Source organism: Rhinolophus ferrumequinum, chromosome 7, assembly GCF_004115265.2.
Source record: "Rhinolophus ferrumequinum isolate MPI-CBG mRhiFer1 chromosome 7, mRhiFer1_v1.p, whole genome shotgun sequence".
NCBI classification, from domain to species: Eukaryota; Metazoa; Chordata; class Mammalia; order Chiroptera; family Rhinolophidae; genus Rhinolophus; species Rhinolophus ferrumequinum.
The window spans coordinates 85023616-85045665 of NC_046290.1; the positions used below are offsets into that span (position 1 = coordinate 85023616).

The 22050-nt window shown below is 34.7% G+C and overlaps 1 protein-coding gene across 11 annotated transcripts in view; it reads left to right on the top strand.

Moving 5' to 3' along the window:
• Positions 1–22050, top strand: part of CSNK1G3 (casein kinase 1 gamma 3) — a 103887-nt gene that overhangs the window by 76769 nt on the left and 5068 nt on the right. For 2 of the 11 annotated variants that reach the window (XM_033110594.1, XM_033110596.1), the window contains 5 exons: positions 97–245; positions 1296–1391; positions 4674–4769; positions 14925–15031; positions 15533–15556. In XM_033110594.1, the coding sequence (XP_032966485.1) occupies positions 97–245; positions 1296–1391; positions 4674–4769; positions 14925–15031; positions 15533–15556 (472 nt within the window). The remainder of the gene's footprint in view (positions 1–96; positions 246–1295; positions 1392–4673; positions 4770–14924; positions 15032–15532; positions 15557–22050) is intronic. The other 9 variants (XM_033110597.1, XM_033110598.1, XM_033110600.1 and 6 more) reach the window with 9 other exon arrangements.

Sequence of the window (22050 nt, forward strand, 5' to 3'; positions counted from 1 at the left end):
CTTTTATGTTTTATAATACTGTGCATAGACTTTAAAAAAATTTGTTAAGGAGTATGTAGAAAAGTATAATCAGAATAATTTTTATTTCCTTTCTAGAAGAAATGGCAACGTATCTTCGTTATGTAAGAAGGCTAGATTTTTTTGAAAAACCAGACTATGACTACCTAAGAAAGCTTTTTACTGACTTGTTTGATCGAAAAGGATATATGTTTGATTATGAATATGATTGGATTGGTAAACAGTTGGTAAGTACTCTTCTTATATAAGAAAAGATTGTTTATAGTGCTTCTTTTCCACAGTAAGATCCTTCAACTGAAAAGAGTTGAGAACAAATAATTTTTTAAAAGGTTTCATTTTGTTTCCCTTTTTAGGGATATTTCACATAACAGTACTGATATTATTCTTTGAATTTTGTAAAAACCCTAAATTTGGGCTCTCTGATTTTTAGAGTGATGAGTTATTGTGAACTTTTCATTCCTGATATAATTCTTAGTGTCATATATACTTTTTTTTGGTATAGCAGTCTAGTGGTTACTTTAAAAGATCAGTTAGTTTTGTTTTTTGTTTACTTCAGCCATCTTTCAAAATATTTGTAATTTAAAAATGCAAGTTTTAATTATTCTAGCTGTTTTAAGTTATCTGTTGGAATAGATTGATACTAACTTGGAGCATGTTAAGGTTTTTAAAACTATACTTAAGTTTTTATAACTTAAAAAAAATTGTCTTTGTTATAACTGTAGGATTGGTGCTCATCACTTAAAGGGATATGCCATTAAATTCTTTCTTTGAAGAGATGACTCCTAAAAGATCAAAGTCATCTGAATATATATGGCATCTATGATGCGAATCTGAATAAACTTTGAATTGTATTTGAAAATAAAAAATTTTTATACGCCTTTTTTGGGTCAAAATATTGACAACAAGCAATTTTATTAGCTTATTTAAAAAATTGTTTCCTTAAATTTCTTAAAATAATTTATCCTGTTTATAAATTAGCTTTGGAAATGAAAGAAATTCACAAATACAGTTTCATTTTTTAATATGAAAAGGCAACCTAAAAGTAATGTCAGCATGAAGGTCTTTTGTGCTTGATTAAAGTATTTAAATATTTTGAAAACAGTTAGTAGCTATGTTCTCCTTGCTTTAACTTGTTAGCTTTAACATATTTTCAGAAGGATGTCTTTTCTTAAGGCCTTATTTTATTTCAGTGTCTTTTGATTTTTTAAAGCAGCTAAATGATTTTTAAAGAACTTCTGAAATAAAATGTATTGATGCTAATTGTTATTGTATTGTAGCCTACGCCAGTGGGGGCAGTTCAGCAAGATCCTGCTCTGTCGTCAAACAGAGAAGCACATCAACACAGAGATAAGATGCAACAATCCAAAAACCAGGTTTGCTGCCCTTTTAGATATGAAATGTCTTAATTTGCTTCTGTGTTACCTTCTAACAGTGTATAAATATATTTGGTGTTTTACCATGCTTAGATGACAGGTGTGTGTGTGTGTGTGTGTGTGTGTGTGTGTGTATGTGTCTATACATACACATGTATATGCATATTGAAGGATTAAAATACACATTTTTTCTCCAATAGATAAAAAACATTATATACACACATTAAGAACTGAAAATACATATTTCCCCTAATGTTCACTATTAGTTTAATTATAAATTCATGATTTAGTGGTATAAATTAGTACAAGTTTTGAGCAATATTTGACATTCTATTAGGTAGAAGTATTTGAATACCTTGTTGGAATGAATTGTAATAGCAGTTGATTTTTCTAACTATAGTTTAGTTCAATAAATTATTTACTTGAGTTTCTAGTATTTGGAAGCTACTACTTTACGTGTTGAAGAAATGCAGAACTAAGAAAAACAATATAACCTATAAGAAATGGTTTTGTAATGAGTGGCTAAAAGCTCAGTCAGTCCCTGGAGTCATTCATACCTGCATTTGGTTTGACCGTGGGCAAATCACTCAATCTCTCAAGGCCTCAGTTTTCTCATCTATACAATATAAGTAATGCATGTTAATTCCTAGCATATAGTAAGCCTTCAGTAAATCTTAAATCTCATAGCTGGTGTTACTGTTATCATGATTATTACAGTAAATTCACAAATAACTACATTATAAAGCGGAATAAGCTGTATCGCATGAAGGATGTTAATATAGTCCCATGGAAGGTCATTGGAAGATATGGGAACTCTATAAAGATTTTATGAAGGGGGTGGTTTTTGAGATGAGCCTGAAGAATCATGAGTGAAGTTTTTAAAGGCAGATGAGGAATAAGGATATTTTGTGGAGTGTGGACAGTATATAATATGAATCAGAAGTTTAAAATGTAGAATGTGAGCAGTTCAGTTTGCAGGGAGGAAAGAGATGGATAGAAGACGGATGGATAGTGAAGAGTTTGTATTTCTTGGACAAGGTACTTGAAGGCTGTTGAAATTTTTGAGCAGTGTTTTCACTTTGTTTTGTAAAAAGAAGCTTTATCGAGGCCATCTTTGACATAAAAATTTTTGTCATCACTCTGAGTTAAATTGTCTTTAGAATTTTCTATTATAACCCTTTTTAGAGAAGGATAGTGCATTATCCTTTTCTACTTTTACATCTTTCATCTTATCAGAGTTCAAGTGAGGGTTAAACAAGAGTTAAAAATCAAAGGAAAGAACACAACTTATTAAAAATCATCGCAAAATAAAATTTTACATTTTTATTTAACACTAGTATGCTTTAAAGTATAGCCAATTTAAAAGATTAATTTTAGAATTGTGCCTTAGAAAAATTGGGATAATATAGGGTGTCATATATGATTACTTCAATTATAAATTACAACTAGTTGATAGCTTGAGTACCCTGACAAGATGATATGTATGGAAAGAAACGGCTCAGGAGTTGATTCGAAATTTGTGTTTTATACTCGTAAATCAGAGTTAATTTCTCAAAAGTGCTTTGGAAGGAGATCAGTAATTCATGTTCTGTGAAGATCTCCACTTGAGCTCTTAGGTATTGTAATAAGTGAAACTTCTTTTATTGTTGAATTAAATTATAATTTAAATATTTTAGAGTTTAACTTTCTACATGTTTTAGACATGCCTTGCTAGCTAGATTGTGAGCTCACTGAGGGTAGGAACCATATTTTATTTGTGTAGTCCTTGTTGCAATAAATGTCGGGAGTCAATTTTTTTTTTCAGGAAATCTTTTAAGATAGCTTATATTTTGAATTTGAAACCTGGATATGCAGACTGTTACCATGATAGAAAAGTTGGATATCTAGAAAAAAAATTCTTAAATATCTGTGAAACAGTCAAGAGTTTTAAGTTGTATGAGAAACCCATAGTTCACAATCACAAAAGAACAAAAACTAATTCTTTAAATGACTAAAACCTTTGTTATATCCCTAGATAAACTATTGGTAACCTAGAGTCAGTGGTTGGAGTTCAGGGGATCTTGATATTTTATAGAGAGTGTTGGGTGCGTGTAAACGTTTATTCTGAGGAGAGGTTGCATAGCTTTTACTGTCTTCTTCAAGAGGTCTGTGACCCCCAAATGTTGCCTATTATCCTAGAGAGGATTAACGACTTTAGAACATACGTATTTGTGCTAAGAAGTTAAGGAGTGTTATTGGAGGAGCAGTAGGCTCTGAGTTTGAACCTCTGCTATACTCATTGCTACCTCTGTGATCTTACGCAGGTGTTTAAAATCTCAGTGTCTTCATCAGTAACATGAAGATCATACTATATATCTCAAAATGAGATAACATATAAAGCAGCTAATGCAGAACCGAACATGTCATAGAAACTTAAATACTGTATTCCTTCCCCTTCTTTTTATTAGTGCTGACCACATTTTCCTGACACATAGAAATTGACCCCTATTAAGCAAGCAACTACTTCTAATTCTGCTAGTAGATTCTTAGTGTGTGGTTATTGCCATGCAAATTTGTCAAGTTATCTGAAAGCATCAAGAATTATCAGCCTATTCCAGGGAAATGGGTTCCTTAATTTGAACCAGAGAAAAAGAGATCTCAGGGAAGCAAAGATTCATACTTGTAGGATTGTTACTTTAAAAAATTGTGATAGCCTCATAATATGTTATATAACACTTCTCACTTTTTAAAGAACTTGACTATTTTCTTTTAGCCTCACAATTAGAAACGATACTAACCAAGAGAGAAAAGTTTTCTAGGATACTATGTACAGCTACTTAAGTACCTTTTCTTTTCTTTTTTTTTTACCTTACTAGAAGTTGTTCCTCATTAGAAAACCAATGGGGACCTCTACTGTAAGAAAATATAGGTAGTGGACGGCTTTTTAGCTCACTCATGATTTATTTGGAGTGTTTTCTTGGGCATGTCATTTTTACCTCCCTAGTTTTTCGTTAACTTCATTGATATAGTTACAGGGTGGAATTTATGATATCTAAAGTCCTTTCACTTCTAAAATTCTATGTTTATATTTTATTTTTATGGTTGATCACTACATACTTGTAACAATTTAACTAAAAACTCTCCACATTCAGTATACAAAAATTATTGCATCTATGATTCAGAATAGGAAGGGTATTTTAAATTTCCTTTTATACATTTGTTTTCTATATTATAAGGATGAGATGTTTAACATATTGGGTTTTTCTTCTTCCATGCATGCCACATGCATTAAATAAATGGCAGTCGGCAGACCACAGGGCAGCTTGGGACTCCCAGCAGGCCAATCCCCACCATTTGAGAGCTCACCTTGCAGCAGACAGACATGGTGGCTCGGTACAGGTATTTTCTGATTTTTGCATGAGTGATTATTTCCCAGATTTATACAACTAACCCTTTTTTTGGAGCTCATGGCATGATTTCATATCCTAATGAAAAACTTGTTGTTGAACTCTCCATAATTCTATTCCTTTGTATTTAACCAAAAAAGCAAAATTAACATGGTCTAGAAAGACCAATAGGGATCCTGAGATTTTTGCCTTTGTTCATTTTTGCAAGTATATGCCACCATATGTAAGTAAGTCGTACAACAGATTAGAAAAACAAACTGTATTGCTTGAAATATGTGTGAAATTTGATTTTCCAATAATAAGCTCAATCTTTTTTAATGCTTTAAATAATAGAACATTTTTATATCTTTTCCCTTTCATTGATTTTGCATCCTTCAGACTTAAGTCAGTTAAGTAGATATCTAACTTTTTTCATCCTGAATATTCAGAATGTACTTTTCTGATTAATTGGTCGAATAAGCATGACCCCAATTTTTATAATGGTATATTTAGTTTGTGCTTGTAGAAAATACCAGGTGGAGAAAATACTTTCAAGGACCAGTATTTATTAAATATTCCCCTCAATTTTTTGGATATTTGAATTTAAAACAATTCCTTATTTTTTTTGATGTGTTGTTTTTTCCCCCCTTTTCCATACATTTAGAGATAGCTACTATGTTTTATCCTCTCAGGCCCCCTAAATTGGAATCTTTTATGTTTATTGTAGAAATAGGGAAAGATTCCTGAGTCTCTTATTTCTTTTAAATGTTGATAATCTAAATGCTGATTTAAAGTAATTGAGATAATAAATGTAATTTCAATCCATTTCAATTTAGAACTTGTAAAACTTTTTGATTTTTTTGTAATCCACATATTTCCACTTGAACAATTTTCCACTATGTTTTACCAAATTTACATTTTTCTGTGTGTGTGTGTGTATGTGTACATATATACATACACATATATGTATATTAAATCTACTGCATCTATTTGCATTTTATCCTTTCTTAATTTGAATTTTAAACATCAATTCTTGATTAAATTTTATAAGTTCTCATGTTTTTCTCACCATTAAATTTTACGGGTAATTTAAATTATATTACCAAGTATTTTTATAGAACTTTGTAGCCTGTGGAACTTTCAATTACGTGTAATACAAGTATTTGACTAGTTCTATAAAACTCTAGAGTGAGGGACTGAGAGGCAAGGGTCCCTGAATTGTAAAATTTTTTATGATCCCGATTTATATCATTGGAAAAGTTAATTGAGCAAGTTATATTTAATTTACATAACACAAGCTGGATTGTGTATGTATCTGTATGCGTTTACATGTTTCTAAGTGTTGTATGTTATCATAGCAAGTTTCTTGCTCACTGTTCATGGAAATCTGCAGCAATTAAGTCACTATTAGAAAGCTTTTGTACCATTTCTGTACTGTTACCACAAAAACTTAGCTGCTTCTTACTTTGTGGGATTCCCAAAGTGGCTCATGGGATTTTTTTGGACTATCAAAGGGTGAATGAGTTTTCTGATTATTGGCTCATCACTCCAGTACTCTATGTTCTTTTTCTTCACATGTTTTCAAAGAGATATTTTAACTCTGCTCACTTCTCATCATCTCTATAAAACTTTTCTGCCTGTAGAAATTACATCTGGCTTCATTCTAGTAGTCAATAGTTGACCAGTTTTACTTACTAGAGTCTAGTAATACATAGGTGAAACAAAAAGTGGCATACTATTTTTACTACTTCCTGAATATAGTTTACAACTTTCACCTGTTGGACATTATGAAGGACATTAAACAAGTTTGATGATCATGAAAAATTTACTAGTAGCCTAAGTAAGATCATGCCTGAATCTTGCCCCACCCCAAAATAATGGATTCATTTATAATTTATATCTTACCCACTTTCAAAATTTGAAACGTTATGGTACTTGTATAATTGGGTTAATAAAACCATAATTTAAAACTAATAATAAAGGGAAATAAAAGTACCTGAAATCTAAGCTAATGTGATTATTATAATAATTGATACTATATTTGATTCTGAATGAAGAAAGGGAAACAATGTGTTCTATCATTCTCATCATTTGATAAAGGGAAGAGATCAAGAGAATAAAAACCTTTTCACTAGTACAAAAGTATGAGAAGAATTTGCCTTAAGGTTCTTTGCCTTGAGGTTCATCAAACCATCTGTTGGACAAAAATTCAAGCGTTGGCTTTGCAGGAGATGCAAAAACTATATGACAGTTAAAAAAAAATTATCCTTAATAAATCTTAAAGACATATTATTATATAGTTTCTCAGGAAAGACATTTCCATCATAAGTAGACAGCTATCTGATCAAATTTAGGATATTGAGAAGCAGCATCAGTAGTAACCTAAAACTGAGCCAATTTGGGCCTATGGCATTCATCCCTTATCTATTATTGTACCCTTTTTTAAATTGAGGAATAATTGACATAACATTGTATTAGTGTCTCATGTAGAACATGATTCAATATTTGTATGTACTGTGAGATGATCACAATAGTTCAAGTTGCCATCTGTCACCATAGCCATCTGTCACCATACCAAAGTTACAGTTGTTTTTCTTGTGATGAGAACTTTTAAGATATATTCACTAAACAACTTTCAGACATGTACTGCAGTGTTACTGACATAGTCACTATGCTGTACAGTACATCTCTATGACTTACTTATTTTTTAACTAGCAGTTTGTACTGTCAGTGCACTCTTTCATGGAACCGAGAATAGCTCTCAAAAGTGGTAGCACTGAGGTGGTTCCAGTTGACATGCAAGATGAAACCTCTTACCGTTTTGACCTAAGAGAAAGATCCTCAGGTATTCATTATTTCAAGTGTGCTTTCGATAGGAACTGAATCATGCAGTCTAAATTTGAACTCCTTGGCTCTCCAGAATTATTATATATATTATAGGTCAGACATACACGAGTAGGTGACCAGGTTGATTTCATTGTGGTTAAGAGCACCAGCTCTGAAGTCAGAGTTGAATTCAAATTCTGTGCTTTAGGTTATTCATCAGGAAAATGGAAGTATTAATAATACTTTGTCTCAGGGTTTTATTGTGAGAAATTAATTTTTTAAAAAAGTAGCATAGAGGCTTAGGCACTGCTAAATAATAGAATAATCTATTGCTTTTGCAAACTAAGAAACTTGACTAGTATTTTTATCCATCTCTGGGAAGTAAAGTGTAGTGGTACAGCCAAAAGAAAGCATTGTCAGATATTCTCTCTTTAGTGAAATCGTGTTAATTCACTAAACAGAATGATACAGCTATACAATTGGTAAACTTTTCCCATTGAAGAGTCTAAGAATAATACTCACATATCTATAGATTTTATTTTGAATCTGTTAATTGGCTTGTATGTGTTTTGGAAAAGCTCTTAGGGGAATCACGTGTGTCCCTCTACTCCTCTTAGAATCACTGGTAATAAATATGGCCGAGAAACTTAGACCTACTACTTTCAGTTTCTTGCTATTTATTATTTGGCAAATATACGAAATATATAAATGTCTCCAAGGTGCTAGGCACTGTGCTGTGTGTGTGAATAAAAGGAAGAGTAACACATATGGTGCCTGTCCCCATAGAGCTTTAAGTCAAAGGGAAAGGCTAATAAACAAGCAGTGTGACAAGTGGAAAAAGCATAGGGAGGAAAGAGACATACTGAGGAACTGAATAAAATTCAGTCAAGGTGGTGTGTTTTGAGAAAGGAGACTGAAAGGGAGGCACTAGGCAAATCATGAAGGACTTAACAGGTCTTGTTATTAAATTTGGACTTTATTCTGAGGATATAAAGTAGCCATAAGGAGAATTAGGTAGGGCGTAACTTGATTACATTAGTGTTTTCTAAAGATCACTGTTGCAGGAGACTAGCTAGAAGGGAGGCGAGTCGAAGGTAGGGCACAGGTATTGAAAGTCTATAGCTGAGGAAAATGATCAGTAGTGGTGATGAAGAGAAAAAGTGATGAAAGTGATTAGAAGGTAGAATTTAGTCAGATATGGGCTCGGGAAAGGAAGGGCGCAGTTACCCCTTTTTGATATGTTTCTACCTGGCAAATCAGGGTCTCCAAAATTAGGTTTTAAAATGTACCACTCACAGCAGATAGTGCTAATCTCTAATTCCACTGTAGCTGTGTCTTTTACGGTAGCACAACTCCATTGAGGTCAATGCTAACTGAAAACCTGACCCTATAAAGTCGAGAGATAATTGCAAGTAGAGGGAAGAAGTCAAATAATAAGGACACTACTGAATGGTGGCACCACTGTGATGTGGTGGGTCTCTCGATTGGTAATCTCTTGTTGTGCAGCATTTGGTTTGCGTTTAAGGAATAATGTGAGCGAGTCCCTGGGGGAAAAAGGGTAGAATGACAAATGGCACCAAGGTGTTAGGCAGCCAGGCACTGTTGAGGAAAATAAAAGAATAAAATTAATGAGCAGTTTGATATTGTAGTTAATATTACTTCAGAAACACAAAGACAGGTGGTGATAACAGAAAAAGAATTAGCAAATGTATCTTGAAATGGTAAGAAAAACACATACAGTTAAAAGTCAGGAGTAATAACAGATGCCATATCTCGATTCTTTATTATGCTAATTGTTAATACTAGCCTTTCTAAAACATTTCAAATAAACATAATATGTTTGTATTCGTAGTCTTCTGGGGTGCTGAAATTTGCAAAATAGAAGTTGTGGAAAAAGAGTATATTAGTCCCCCCTTATCTACAGGGAGACAATCCAAGACCCCCAGGAGATGCCTGAAACCACGGATAGGACCAAACCCTATATATGCTATGTCTTTCCTATATATACACATTGGTGATAAAGTTTTATTTATAAATTAAGTACAGTAAGATTAAAACTAATAATAAAATAGAACAGTTATACTGTAATAAAAGTGCTGTGAATGTAGTCTCTCAAAATATTGTAAGGTGCTCACCTTTTCACTTAAAGGAAGCACTTTACAGCTTCTCTTTGGCACGTCTGAATTGCCAGTATCACTACTATTATGCTTTCGGGCCATTAAGTACAGTAAGTGTTACCTGAACACAAGTATTTCTATAATCAAGACAGCTACTAAGTGACTAACAGGTAGACAGTATATTTAGCGTGGATACGCTGAACACAGGGATGGTTCACGTCCTGAGCAGACTGTGCGGGAGGGAGAGAGATTTTATCACGCTCTTCAGGACAATGAACAATTTAAAACTTATGAATTGTTTATTTCTGGAATTTTCCATTTAATATTTTCGGACTGCGGTTGACCATGGGCAACTGAAACCGCAGAAAGCAAAACCGTGGGTAAGGGGAGACTACTGTAGTTACATGCTTTTATTACATAATTTAGGAAATTCCTTGTCATCATTGGGGTAACTCAGCATTCCAAATTTATTTTGATATTCTTTTACAGTAACATTAACAGTAACATCTTGAAAAACTGGATTACTCAAAGAATATAGTGCTCTGCTTAATACTTCTGTAAGTGCAAGTTAGATGGAAAATCTGTTTTGGTTTATCTTTGTTGGAAGTCAGTGAGAATATCACTATGCGTTCAGGTCATTAGTTGGAATATCAATTGTAGCTTTCGCTATAGTTTTTAGACTATGTAAGGAAATTGGTTTCATGCAGTACATGTGAACCCCAGCACAGCTTTTGTAAACTCTTTGGAAATTACTCTTTTAATTATATCTCATTTATTAGGGTAGTTTCTTATAGATGGCTTTTAGAAAAAAAACTGAGTGTGTAAGTAAAATATGTAATGTTTTAATATTTTTAATATAGTTTTTAGATAGATAGAGATCTGGTTAAATAAGATATTGAGCCTCTACTGAGCACTAGGTAACATGCTTCAAAGGACTCATAGAAATTAGGAAGATTATAGTATAACTAATTTGTATGAATTTATTATATTTGGAAAAGTATATTAGTTGGCCTTTTAAAATCATTGACCACAAAATACCATGTTATCTTTGTACTAAAAAACGTGTGAGAAGGACTTCTTTTGGAATTAGGTAAGGCAGGCAGCCATAAGTGAACTGTCACTTATCTCTCACACTTAGTGGCAGGCTGTCTCTCCCCTCTTGCCCCCCTTAAACTCTGATATACTGATAGTAAAATCAGTCGCCTGGTCTTTTTTTTTTTTAAAAAAAAAACCTCTTAAAACGAGAATTTGTTTTCTATTTTTGTTTCTTATCAGAGTGGGAATATAAGAGAAAAATTATATAAGAACAAGAACAAAAAACTGTTCAGACACCTGAATTACTTTTTGAAATAATAATAATAATAATAATAATAATAATAATTACTATTTTTGAAAACCTCAAAGCATCGTCATTTTTATACAATCCTTCATTAAGGAAATCAGCCTGATGAACACTATTATTTTAGAGACTTTTATGTTCTAGTTTGAGTTATAATTCTAGAAATGTCACCTAAATGGAATCTTTCTTTAGAATTTGGCTTATAAAAATAATTTGTATATATTTGTTTGATTGACTGATTGATTTAGGTTTCCAGGAATATAATGACACATTATTTTTATTGTTGTCGTTTCTTTTTCGTAAAATCCCTTTGCAAAAAGACTGTTAGTTTTCTTAAGTGAAAACAATTTTAATGCCTTGATTCACTCTCATGTCATCAATGTTAAATAGGCCAATTTTACAGAACTCTGTTTGTTACCACATTGATTCTGTTCTGACCCTGGGATATTGGTCTTGACTCAGAAGGTTAGGGAATCTTGGAAGCCCAGGAAAAATTACCTCAAGGAAGATGTTATTTCCTTCTGGTCTGGTTCTAGTCAGCTAGGTAGAATGAGATGAATGGGATTTGAAACATTTCAGTAAAATAAAGTTTAGTAAAGTCTGGTATCATTTTGTATGAAGAGAAGTAAATCAGATTTTATAATTCTAATGCATATATAGCTGCTGTTGCTGGAAATTTAGAATACCTGGTTTTTAAGTTTTCAATTATGCTGTTTAAAGTTAAGGGAAGACACATTAGATCAGCTGCCTGTGACTCAAGATGGGGTCCCTCCAGCTATCTACAGCCATTGAACAAACAGGAGGAAAAGAAAACTGTTGAATATTATTTTGAGTGGAGAGCAATGGAAATTGTTCAGTGAACTGCTTTGGTGATTTATTATATGCAAGGTACTCTGCTAGTGAAAAGTAGGGGAGAATACGAAAGTGTAAGATACGAGTCTTGCTTGCCAGCTCCTTTCCAATTCATTGTAGGGGTTCTGACATTTTAAAAATTAAGAATAAAGAACCAAGTTTTGCTTGAGAATTAGAACAAAAGTTATTTTAAATGTTTTCAGGAAGAAGAGAAAATAAAGGGAAAAAAAATCAACACATAACTCATTAGAATGACAGGTGCCCCAGAAGCAGAGACAGGAGTTTTCCTCTTCTTGGGCTGTCTCTAAAGATCAAAGAAGTTTAGTGTGTTTTCAGCTGTAGGCACAAATGCAGTGTTCATTTCTGAATGCTTGTTCCACATAAGATGTAGGAAACTGAACTTCCATAACCTGAATTAATCCATATACATCAGTTGATTTCAAGTTACTTTCCTTAAAGTTGGGCAGTAGGAGGGAAGAGGGGCCTATTTCTTTACACTAGAAAATTAGGTCCACAAGGGCAGGGGTGTGTGTTTGTCTTGTTTACTATGGTATTCCAAGTTTCTGGAACAGTGCGTGGCATGTTGTAGCATCTCAGGAAGAACTCTTGAATTGAGTTTTAGAAACACAGGGCTCTATAAATAGTACTCTTAAGTCTAGTAGCCAGCTGTCAACTCTGGTGCCCAGGTCTTTGATTTATCTTTTTTCTTTTTTCTCCTAAAGAGATTAGGCAGGGGAAACATCAAAGGTGATTCTTAGATTTTGAGCCTGGAGGTATGGGAAGATGGTAGGGCTTTAAGAGAAATTGGAACTATAGAAAGAGTAACAAATTTAAGAGCGAGTATGATAAATTTGGTTTTAGAAATACTGAAGTTTTATTTTTTTTTCCTAAACTTTTTTTTTTTTAATTGGGTAATATTGGGGAACAGTGTGTTTCTTGAGGACTCATCAGCTCCAAGTCGTTGTCCTTCAATCTAGTTGTGGAGGGCGCAGCTCAGCTCCAAGTCCAGTCACCCTTTTCAATCTTTAGTTGCAGGGAGTGCAGCCCACCATCCCATGCGGGAATTGAACCAGCAACCTTGTTGTTGAGAGCTTGCGCTCTAACCAACTGAGCCATCTGGCTGCTCTGAAAGTACTGCATTTGAGGTGGTAAAATTGGTGTAACTAACCGAATATGTGACTGAATGGCTGAGGGAGTCCTTTACATAGAGGTGATAGTTGAAGTCCTGATTGTAGGTGAAAATGACAGTGATAATGATGGCCACCGTTTATTGAGCTCTTACTATATGCTAGCCTTTGCTTTATATATTGATTTCATTTCATCCTCACATCAACCTTGTTAAATAGATACTATAGTTTCCCATTTCATAGTTGAGAACACTGAGGTTTAACAAGATAGGGTATGTTTTCCAGGGTCACATAACTGGTAAGTGGTAGAATTGAGTTTTGAATCAAGACCTATCTTACTCCAAAGTCATCAGTTGGTGCCAAGTGATAAGAAATGTACAGGAAAATGAAAATTGAGTAAAGACCACTGGATATATTTTCTAGGAATGATTGGTAACCTTCAAGAGAACTCTTAGAGTTCTGATGTAGGGAAGGAATACGTATTGAAAGGAGTTAAGGAATAAATGAATGGAAAATTTTATAAAAAATGGAAATGGTAAGTTAAGACTTATTTTCAAGAAGTTTTGTGGAAAGCAAGAAATAGAACAGTAAGGTGACTTCATAGGACCACGAGAATTTGAGTTTCATTATGGTTTTTATCTTGTTTTAAGATTTCATTCACGCATGCATTCATTTATGTCAACAAATAATGAGTGCCTATTTTGTGCCAGGTATAATAGGGAGACATATCAGAGAACAACACAAGGTTCTTCCTGTCGTGGAGCTTAATTTTAATGGAGGTCAGCGTGGGTATCAAGAAACAAAATTAATCAGAAAAAGATCAACATGGATAAATGCTATACAAAGAGTTAAAACTAGAGTATAACATGAAAGAGTGTGTCTGCATGGAAGTTTTAGATTGTGTAATAGTAAGGCCTGTTTTAGAGACTTCTTAGAGAATCTGAAAGATAAGAAGATGGCCAGGAGGCAGGAAGACAATTCCAGGCGGTGAGAATAGGTAATGCCAAGGCCTGAAAGTGGGAATAAGCGGGACATAGATGGAGGCTAGTGAGCAAAGGGGAAAGTGGTATGAGATCAGAGAGGGAGGCAGGATTTCGATCTTGTGGGACTTTGTATATTGGAGGAAAGTGTATTGATCTTTATTCTAAATGAAGTGGGAAGTCAGACACTTCAAGAGTTTTAAGCATGGAATTATATGCGATCTAATTTATATCTTAAAAGCAGTACCTGGATTGTTGTGTGGACAATATATTAATGGGGGAGGGAATACAAGGAAAAGCTGAAGACCAATTAATAGATTTTGTTCTTATTCACAGAAGAGTTGATAATGCTGGCTTGGACTGAAGTCTTAGTAGTAATAGAGGTGGGGAGAACTGATTAGATTTGGGTTTTGTTTCTGGGGAGGATAGAGCAGGACCTGCTGATGGATTAGATAATGGGTTTTAAATCAAGAGAGGAATCATAATGACTCTTGGATTTGGGGCTTGAACAACTGGGTGAATGAGCAGGAGATCTGAGCATGATTAAATTGAAATGAAGGCTCCATTGAAAGGAGAAATATTGAAGTTTGCAAGGGACATAATTCATGATGAAGTAAGGGTACCGAAAGAGCGAGCACATAAGAGGGAATTGATGAAGATACAAGTGTAGGAATTAGCCTTAGAAACCAGAGGGAATGAGACAGAAGACAGAAATTTCAAGATGAAAAGGAAGTAAGTTGAAAAACAAATATTGGACGACCTCGATCTTTAATAAAATGCTGGACCCATTACTGTGTTCAGTTACGAACAACTGCATATTAATATTTTTATGTTCCTCAGATTAACTTTCTAATTAATTATTTTAACCTTAAGTTTGTCCTTGTGTAACCTATTTATGTATATATCATTTTGTTGTTGTTTTTGTAGGTTGTAAGTTCTACAAATGGAGAGTTAAACACAGATGACCCTACTGCAGGACGTTCAAATGCACCCATCACAGCCCCTACAGAAGTGGAAGTGATGGATGAAACTAAGTATGTATTCATTTTGCTCGTTTTAGTAACTTTTTGTTCTTACACTATGCATGTTTGAGACTTATAGTCATACACAATTATTTCAGGAATTTTTTTCAAGGACTAAGTGCATGGAAAGCAAATGATATGTTTAATATTTTCATCACTGTGTTTAAAACAGTACTATTTCAGTAAATATTTTAATAACACAAAAATTGTTACTTAAGAACTATGTTCAAATTCTTATTTGGAATCAACGGCATATTTTAGGAGTATTGATGCATGAAGTTATTGCTATACTATATCGATGCTCATTTTTTTTTCTGTAAGCATAAGAATAAGTATTAATTTTATAGTATGCTGCATGCATTACTATTAGTTTTAAATTAGTTTTTTGTGAATGTAGATTACAATGCTGCTTGGAAAAACATTAAGCATGAAAAACAATGTGATAATTTCAATGTGGGCTGTTTCTGATGATCTCTCTCTCTTTTTTTCCTTGTATTTTTTTTTTGTGTATAGCTGCCAGAAAGTGTTGAACATGTGGTGAGTTCCGAAGTGTAGGCAGGCAGAAATAGCTCCGTTGACTGTAATTTCTAAGATTCAGCACCATATTGTGTTTTTAAAAAACATGCTTTCCAACATAGAAATTACAATTTGTAAAAGTTGTTCAAAAGTATTTGATGTCATTTACATTAGTTCTGCAAAGCAAGAAATAATTGTTTGAGGAGCTCTTTTGCCTGCTGCAACTTTTTGCTTCAAGTGACATAGATGTGGGGGCACTTTTTAATTGAGTAGATGATACACCAACCCTGCTTGTGCTTGTGTTTTTGTTTTATAACACAGAGGCTTTATTTGCTATTTTAAATAGAAAGACAGGCGTTTTGAGTTAAGCTTTCATTTTTTCCTATTCGTAATTGTTACGTATACATAGTAAAGGCCCAACCTCACCCCAGTAGTATCATTAAAATAGTATTTCATTTACTAATTATACTGGGGGTGCCAAAAAATGACAAAAATGTATACACATTTTAAGAAAGGAAAACTTTGAAAATTGCAATAGTCAATATATGCCAATAACGAAAGATGTGAATACAAGTCACGTTTGACTTCTGCAATTACAAGAGGTGCTCTGAGTGGTTACCATCAGCGTCCAGACACTTCTGATTGTGGCGAACTACTGCTTGAGCAACGTTGACCAAAGTGTCCACTTGTAGACATTTTTTTGGCACCCCTGGTATTGCCATTGAAAACAAATGGTATGCTACACTGATAATTTCCATGATAAACGATAGTGAGAGAGTGTTATGAAAAATCTTCATCTAAACAGTTCCTGCTAATTACAAATATTATGAAAAATAATTTTCCTATTAGTGGAAATAATGTTGAATTTAACTATTTTCTGACATTTGCCATTAGTTATAATGCCTTGTTTAAAATGCTTCTCTCAGTTTCAGGACAATTTTTGGAGTACATAAAAAAATTTCTTAGATTAATAAATTTTGGAACATTCTACATAATCCAAAAGGAACCTTACATAATTTCTAAAATAAGGCTCCTTTGCTGGCTGCAAGATGAGGAGACTTGTGGATATTTCTTTTTAAACAGCGGTAATCAAGTATCCAATTTCATCAGTTTTGACTATGTAATTTATTGACAGTATGACTTAGTATAGTGGATTTCAGGATATAATTAGTCAGCTACATCCTTCTGCATTTTATGTCAAGATATAAAAATAAAAGTTTATGCTTGTCTGTGCAATCCTAAGCAACAGTTAAAGAAGTCTGGGGGTAGTGTAGCAGATTAGGATGCACGTGTCCTTTACAATTAAATATAGGTTGTTGAATCCTAGTTCTGCCACTTTCTTGTTACCTTTCTCAAGCTTGTTTCTATTCTGTTAAATGTGATAAAGCACTGGTATTTTGTTTGGCATATGGCAGGTATTCCATAGCTATTATCACCCCTATTTATTTCCCCACTTCTAGCTGCCAATGGCGTTTCTCCTCTGTGTTCTTTCCAGGCTTGTGCTTCTTTCATCAGGATCCCATAGTTTTACTTCCATACCCACAACTTTTCACTGAAACTGGCTGTTCTTTGTTCACATCCTCCTAGAGACCTGCTTTCAACCAAATCTATTATATTTGTCTATTCATTTAACAATTACACAGCTTGGGTTTCAGAAATACCTGATATCCTGCACTTGCCCTTAAGTAGAATACACACCAGCAGGGAGACTGCAGTTGTGTTAGCATATATCAGTCTGTGATCCATACTATGAAAAAGGTAAAAGTAGCTTGTTAAAGCTTGTAAAGAGAAAGATTACTTACTGACAGGATGATCAGATAATTGCTTTATGGAGAGGGCTTTGAAGAATGGCATAATTTATTTAGTTGAGATGAGTGTGGGTGTGTATATTTATGGGTTCGGGTTTCTATATGTAGGCGTCGGAAGATGAGAAAAAAGGAAGTCAGTGGTGGGAAAGCTATTCCTGAAGAAAAGGTTCTCCATTGCGTGGAGCATCAAGTCCAGATTGCTTGGCATGGTGCCCCTTCACACCTTTTAGAGGCTGACCCCTGCCTATCTTTCCCAGCTCTGTTTTCCATTCTGAAGCCTATATTCTGTTGGTCTCATTCTGCCACTGATATGTCATTCTCTTTATCCGTTTCTTACTACTTGAAACTTCTTGAATTTCTTGAAAACAAGACCATTTTCATCTTTAGATCCCCAGTGCTTAAAACAGTATGCCTCAATAAATTATTACCAAATAATTGACTAAGTAATGTAGTATATATCCATACAATGGACTATCAGTTAACAATATAAAAAAAAAAAAAGAACTTGGAAATGTTATGCTAAGTGAAAGAAGTAGACACAAAGGCCACATATTATATGATTCCATTTATGTGAAATGTCCAGAGTAGGCAAATGTATAAAGATAGGAAGGAGACAGTGATTACCTAGGGCAGTGGAGAAGAGGGTGGGAGTGACTGCTAATAGGCAGAGTGGTGTTTTTTTTTAATGGGGTGATGAAAATGTTTTGAAGTTAGGCAGTGGTGATTATGACTGCAAAACTCTCTGAATACATTAAAAACCACTGATTTGTATACTTTAAAAGGGTGAATTTTATGATACGAGAATTATATCTTCATAAAGTAGTTATTTTAAAAAAGGATAGCACTCCATGGTTTTAATAAAACTTACTTCAGATGGGTTATAGAAATGCTCAGAACTTCCCTAACTCTTCACTAGTGAGAAATTCTCTTTAAACACACAACATTTTGTCTTTCCTTTAATCAAGGTTATTCTAACATTCTTATTAGTTTATATTTTCATTATCATACCCTTTTAGTATGTAATTAAGAAATGTGAGGATGATTTCTTTTTCTAAATTGCATCATATGCCTACTTCTCTTCTCTCTCCCATTTTGTAGGTAGCTAGGAACCTGATTAGACATCTCTTTCAGAATTTGTTTCCAGCTTCCTCTGTTCTTACCTGTGATTGGCAGAGATCCCTCTGACCCCAACCCATTAATTAGAATGTATTTTACAATAGACATTTAGAGTCTCAGGTTTCCTAGAATAGTACCTCATGGATGAATATATGGTTTCTGAATGATGGAAAATACTCTATTTCCCCCAAGTATAAAATGGCTCCTTTATTAGTAATGAGATTTTCCCTTACTTTTTTACTGTAGCTGAGAATTTTTTTTTCAAGGCAGGTGAAACAAATGGTAGCATCCTCATCATTTCTTGAAGGAATTAAACCAAGACTTCCTGTATTTTAGTTATCGACTTTTTAAGTGGTATGAAATCATCTTTCTTTCCTTTATTTCTTTTTCTTTCTCCTTTCTAACGTTAACTGAACATTTATCGTGTATTTGGTAATATGATAATTAAGAAGTCAAGGCCCTTTTGTTCTATTAGAGAAGATAGTAAATATATGATGGCTTTTACATAGTGGTTCTCTACGCTGGCTTCCTGTCACACTTGTCTGGGGAGTTCTAAAAATATGCCAATACTTAGGCTGCACTGTCAGAGTTTCTGATTTAATTGGTCTGTGGTGGGATCTGGTTACCACTATTTTTAAAAAGCTTCTAAGCTGATTCTAAGGAGCAGGCAGGATTGAGACTCATTGGCCTACTGCAAGGTGTTAATAGGGTTAATGCCATGGGATGTTATTGGAGCTCAGAGACAGGAGCAGTCCCTTCTAGCTGGGAAGATCAGAGAAGTCTTCACGGTAAGGATCCATGTGCCCTGGTTGGCACAGAGGGGTACGATTTGTTCAAGGAGCTGGGTAGAAGCAGTCACAAGAGGTTGAGCAACAATGTGGAGCAAGGAAAAAGTGGGGCAAGTCTGAGGAGTCACCCCCTGGGCATCCAGTGTGTGAGTACATTAACGTGATCTGGGGTAGGGCAAGTGTCCAGTCGCGAAGGTCCTTAGTACCAAGGTAAAAAAACAACACTGGACATTATCTTTCTCAGCACAGGAAAGCAAGCTGTGGGTTTAAAGCCAAGAAATGGTATAATCAGATTGAACCTTAGGAAAATTAATTTGGCCACAGTTTTGAGGCTTATGTCACTTCCTGGGGTTCATCAGATTGCAGGAAATCTCCCTCCCTCCCTGTCTCCCTCCCTTCTTCCCTCCCTCCCTCTGTTTAGGCTGCCTGGAAAGGAAGCCTAGTGAAGAATGAAACTGAGAGGAGAGTGGAAATAGGTGGAACCAAATTTTAAGAGCTGTGTTTAGTGACAAAGACAGTGCAGAACCATTGCTGAGATTTAAAAGGAAAAGGGTCGGACTATAGTTATGATGGGGAAAGTTTGGATGGCAGATTGGAGAAGACCTAGACTGGGAAGTCAATTAAAAGCTCTTAGGCAGCGGTGGAAGCAAGAAGTTCCGATCTGAGCCGTTAAGAGGGGATGGAAACACTGAGTCGTTTCAGACTGGAGGGACTAAGTGCATGTGGATAGAGTGGGAGAAATTGAAGATGAGGATGGTTCTGCAGGTTCCTGGTTAGAGTAGTTATGTGGATGGTCTTGCTCTCTAATTCAAACTCTTCTTGCTTAACTAAACAGTTCTTCACTTTTAAAATCAAGAGATCCAGTGATATGAAATTAAATTTTATGGGGAGAAACCCTTTGTCAAAAAATTAAAGATTAGATATCGTAAAAGTATTTTCTTTATACTCATCAACCCAGATGAGCAGAGGCTAGATTCTGGAGTCCTAAGTGCGTACGGTCTGGCAGGTCATCAGCAGTCTCTCAGCTAAAGGATGAGCCAGTGAGTCATTGTAGAAGGGACAGATAAGAGCTTCCGATCCAGACAGAGAAAAATGTTTCAGGTTCTGGGTAGATGTGTGAGAAGGAAGTATATGACGTAGCTCCAGCAAAACAAGCCAAATTCTAGCTGAGGAAAAAGGCAACGCTAAAGAGGAAACGGTGGTGCCATGTCAGTAGCAAAGCCCTGGCCTTTACCTTACTATGTTTTCTGCATAATTTAGGGCTTTGATTTGTTACAGTTTCCTGTTTCCTTACCTCAACAATGTTTAAAGCAACAACCCTAGAGGTCACCAGAAGCAGGACTTACCATTTATTCCCAAAGGATTTGAAAATAGAGATGGGACTTGAAAGCTTTTAGGCTAGCTACCAAATGATTATGTCAGAGGCCTGAAACTAACTTGAGAGAACATACTGGCTTACTGGAACCACATGAGGAATAATGAAAAAATAGTCGAGAAAAAGAGAAGCGTTGACAAGAACATGATTTAAATGTGTGGTAAGATTAATCAGTTTCCCCAAGGTAGTTGTCAGTACTCTAAATCTGAAGAGACCCCAAGTGAGTTATGAATTAATGTAAGAGAAAATGTAGCCACTGAGCAGCAAGGACAGAAAATACTTTTAAAAATATATTTAAAGATGTGAGTAATTTTCTAAGACTAGATAATTGAATTTATTGATTAAAATGCTCACATCGTCTGTGAGAACTTCTGCATATGCTAATTCCTAGAATCTTTGCTATTATATCCAATAACTTTTTTAAATCCACTTTTAACTGTACCAAGTGTTAAAATGACATTGTCTCTCTTTACTCATTTGCTTGCACTCATGTAAATTGGTTGCATGGTGTCCTCCCAGCATCTCCAGTGTTCAGCTCATAGCATCCGGGCCAAGGCCTCATTGGAAATGGAGAAGTAAGAGGTGACCTGACAGTCACACTAGTGAGCAGTGCTTCTCGGAGATTCTGACTCCTTTAAGAATATGGTGCAAACCATGGTTTCCCCCAGAAAAACGTCCACAGGCACTAAAATCTGCATTTCAAGAGAGTTCACTAGGCCTCTTAGTTCAAGAGAGTATGTGGCCCGTGGAAAGAACTCCAGCTTTAGAGACGTGACTAGGTTCTTCTGTAGGAGTTAGTTGCATTTATGGGGCAAATCGTTTATTTATTCAATGACATTGAGTAACAACTTTGTGCCTGTTTGTGAAATGTAGCTGTAAGCAAGGTCTTATGAAGCTTACATTCTATGTGTAGGCAGATAATATGTAAATAAGTAAAATAAATTTAGATTGGTACTAAGTACTGAGAGGAAAATAAAAGTCATGTGACAGTGGTTGTATGAGAACAGCACTGTTTTAGATTGAGTGCTCAGCGACAGGAGACACTTAATGTGATAACTTTTTAATCACAAAGATTATAAATCGTATGTTTTGGATAATGACTTTTAAGAAATCAGCCACAAGGTTAAATACCAGTTTTCTTGAGTTCTGGAAGTATGAAATCTTGAGAGCATGTCTTGTGTTTGGATGCATTCATATCGCATAAAGCAATGCTGCCCTCTGGTGGTAGTCAGTTTAATAGCATGCCAGCTTAATTCGTGCAAATCTGCTTCAAGGGTGTACTCTATGTAGTGGGATTTATTTCTGAAAAACTGATGTGTTCATTAGATTGCTTTTGAATGTACAAGTCCTGTAGAATTACAGTTTATTTTAAAATATTATTTAGTTTGAAATTCTTGGAGTAGTTTTCTATGTTCAGTAATTCGTACA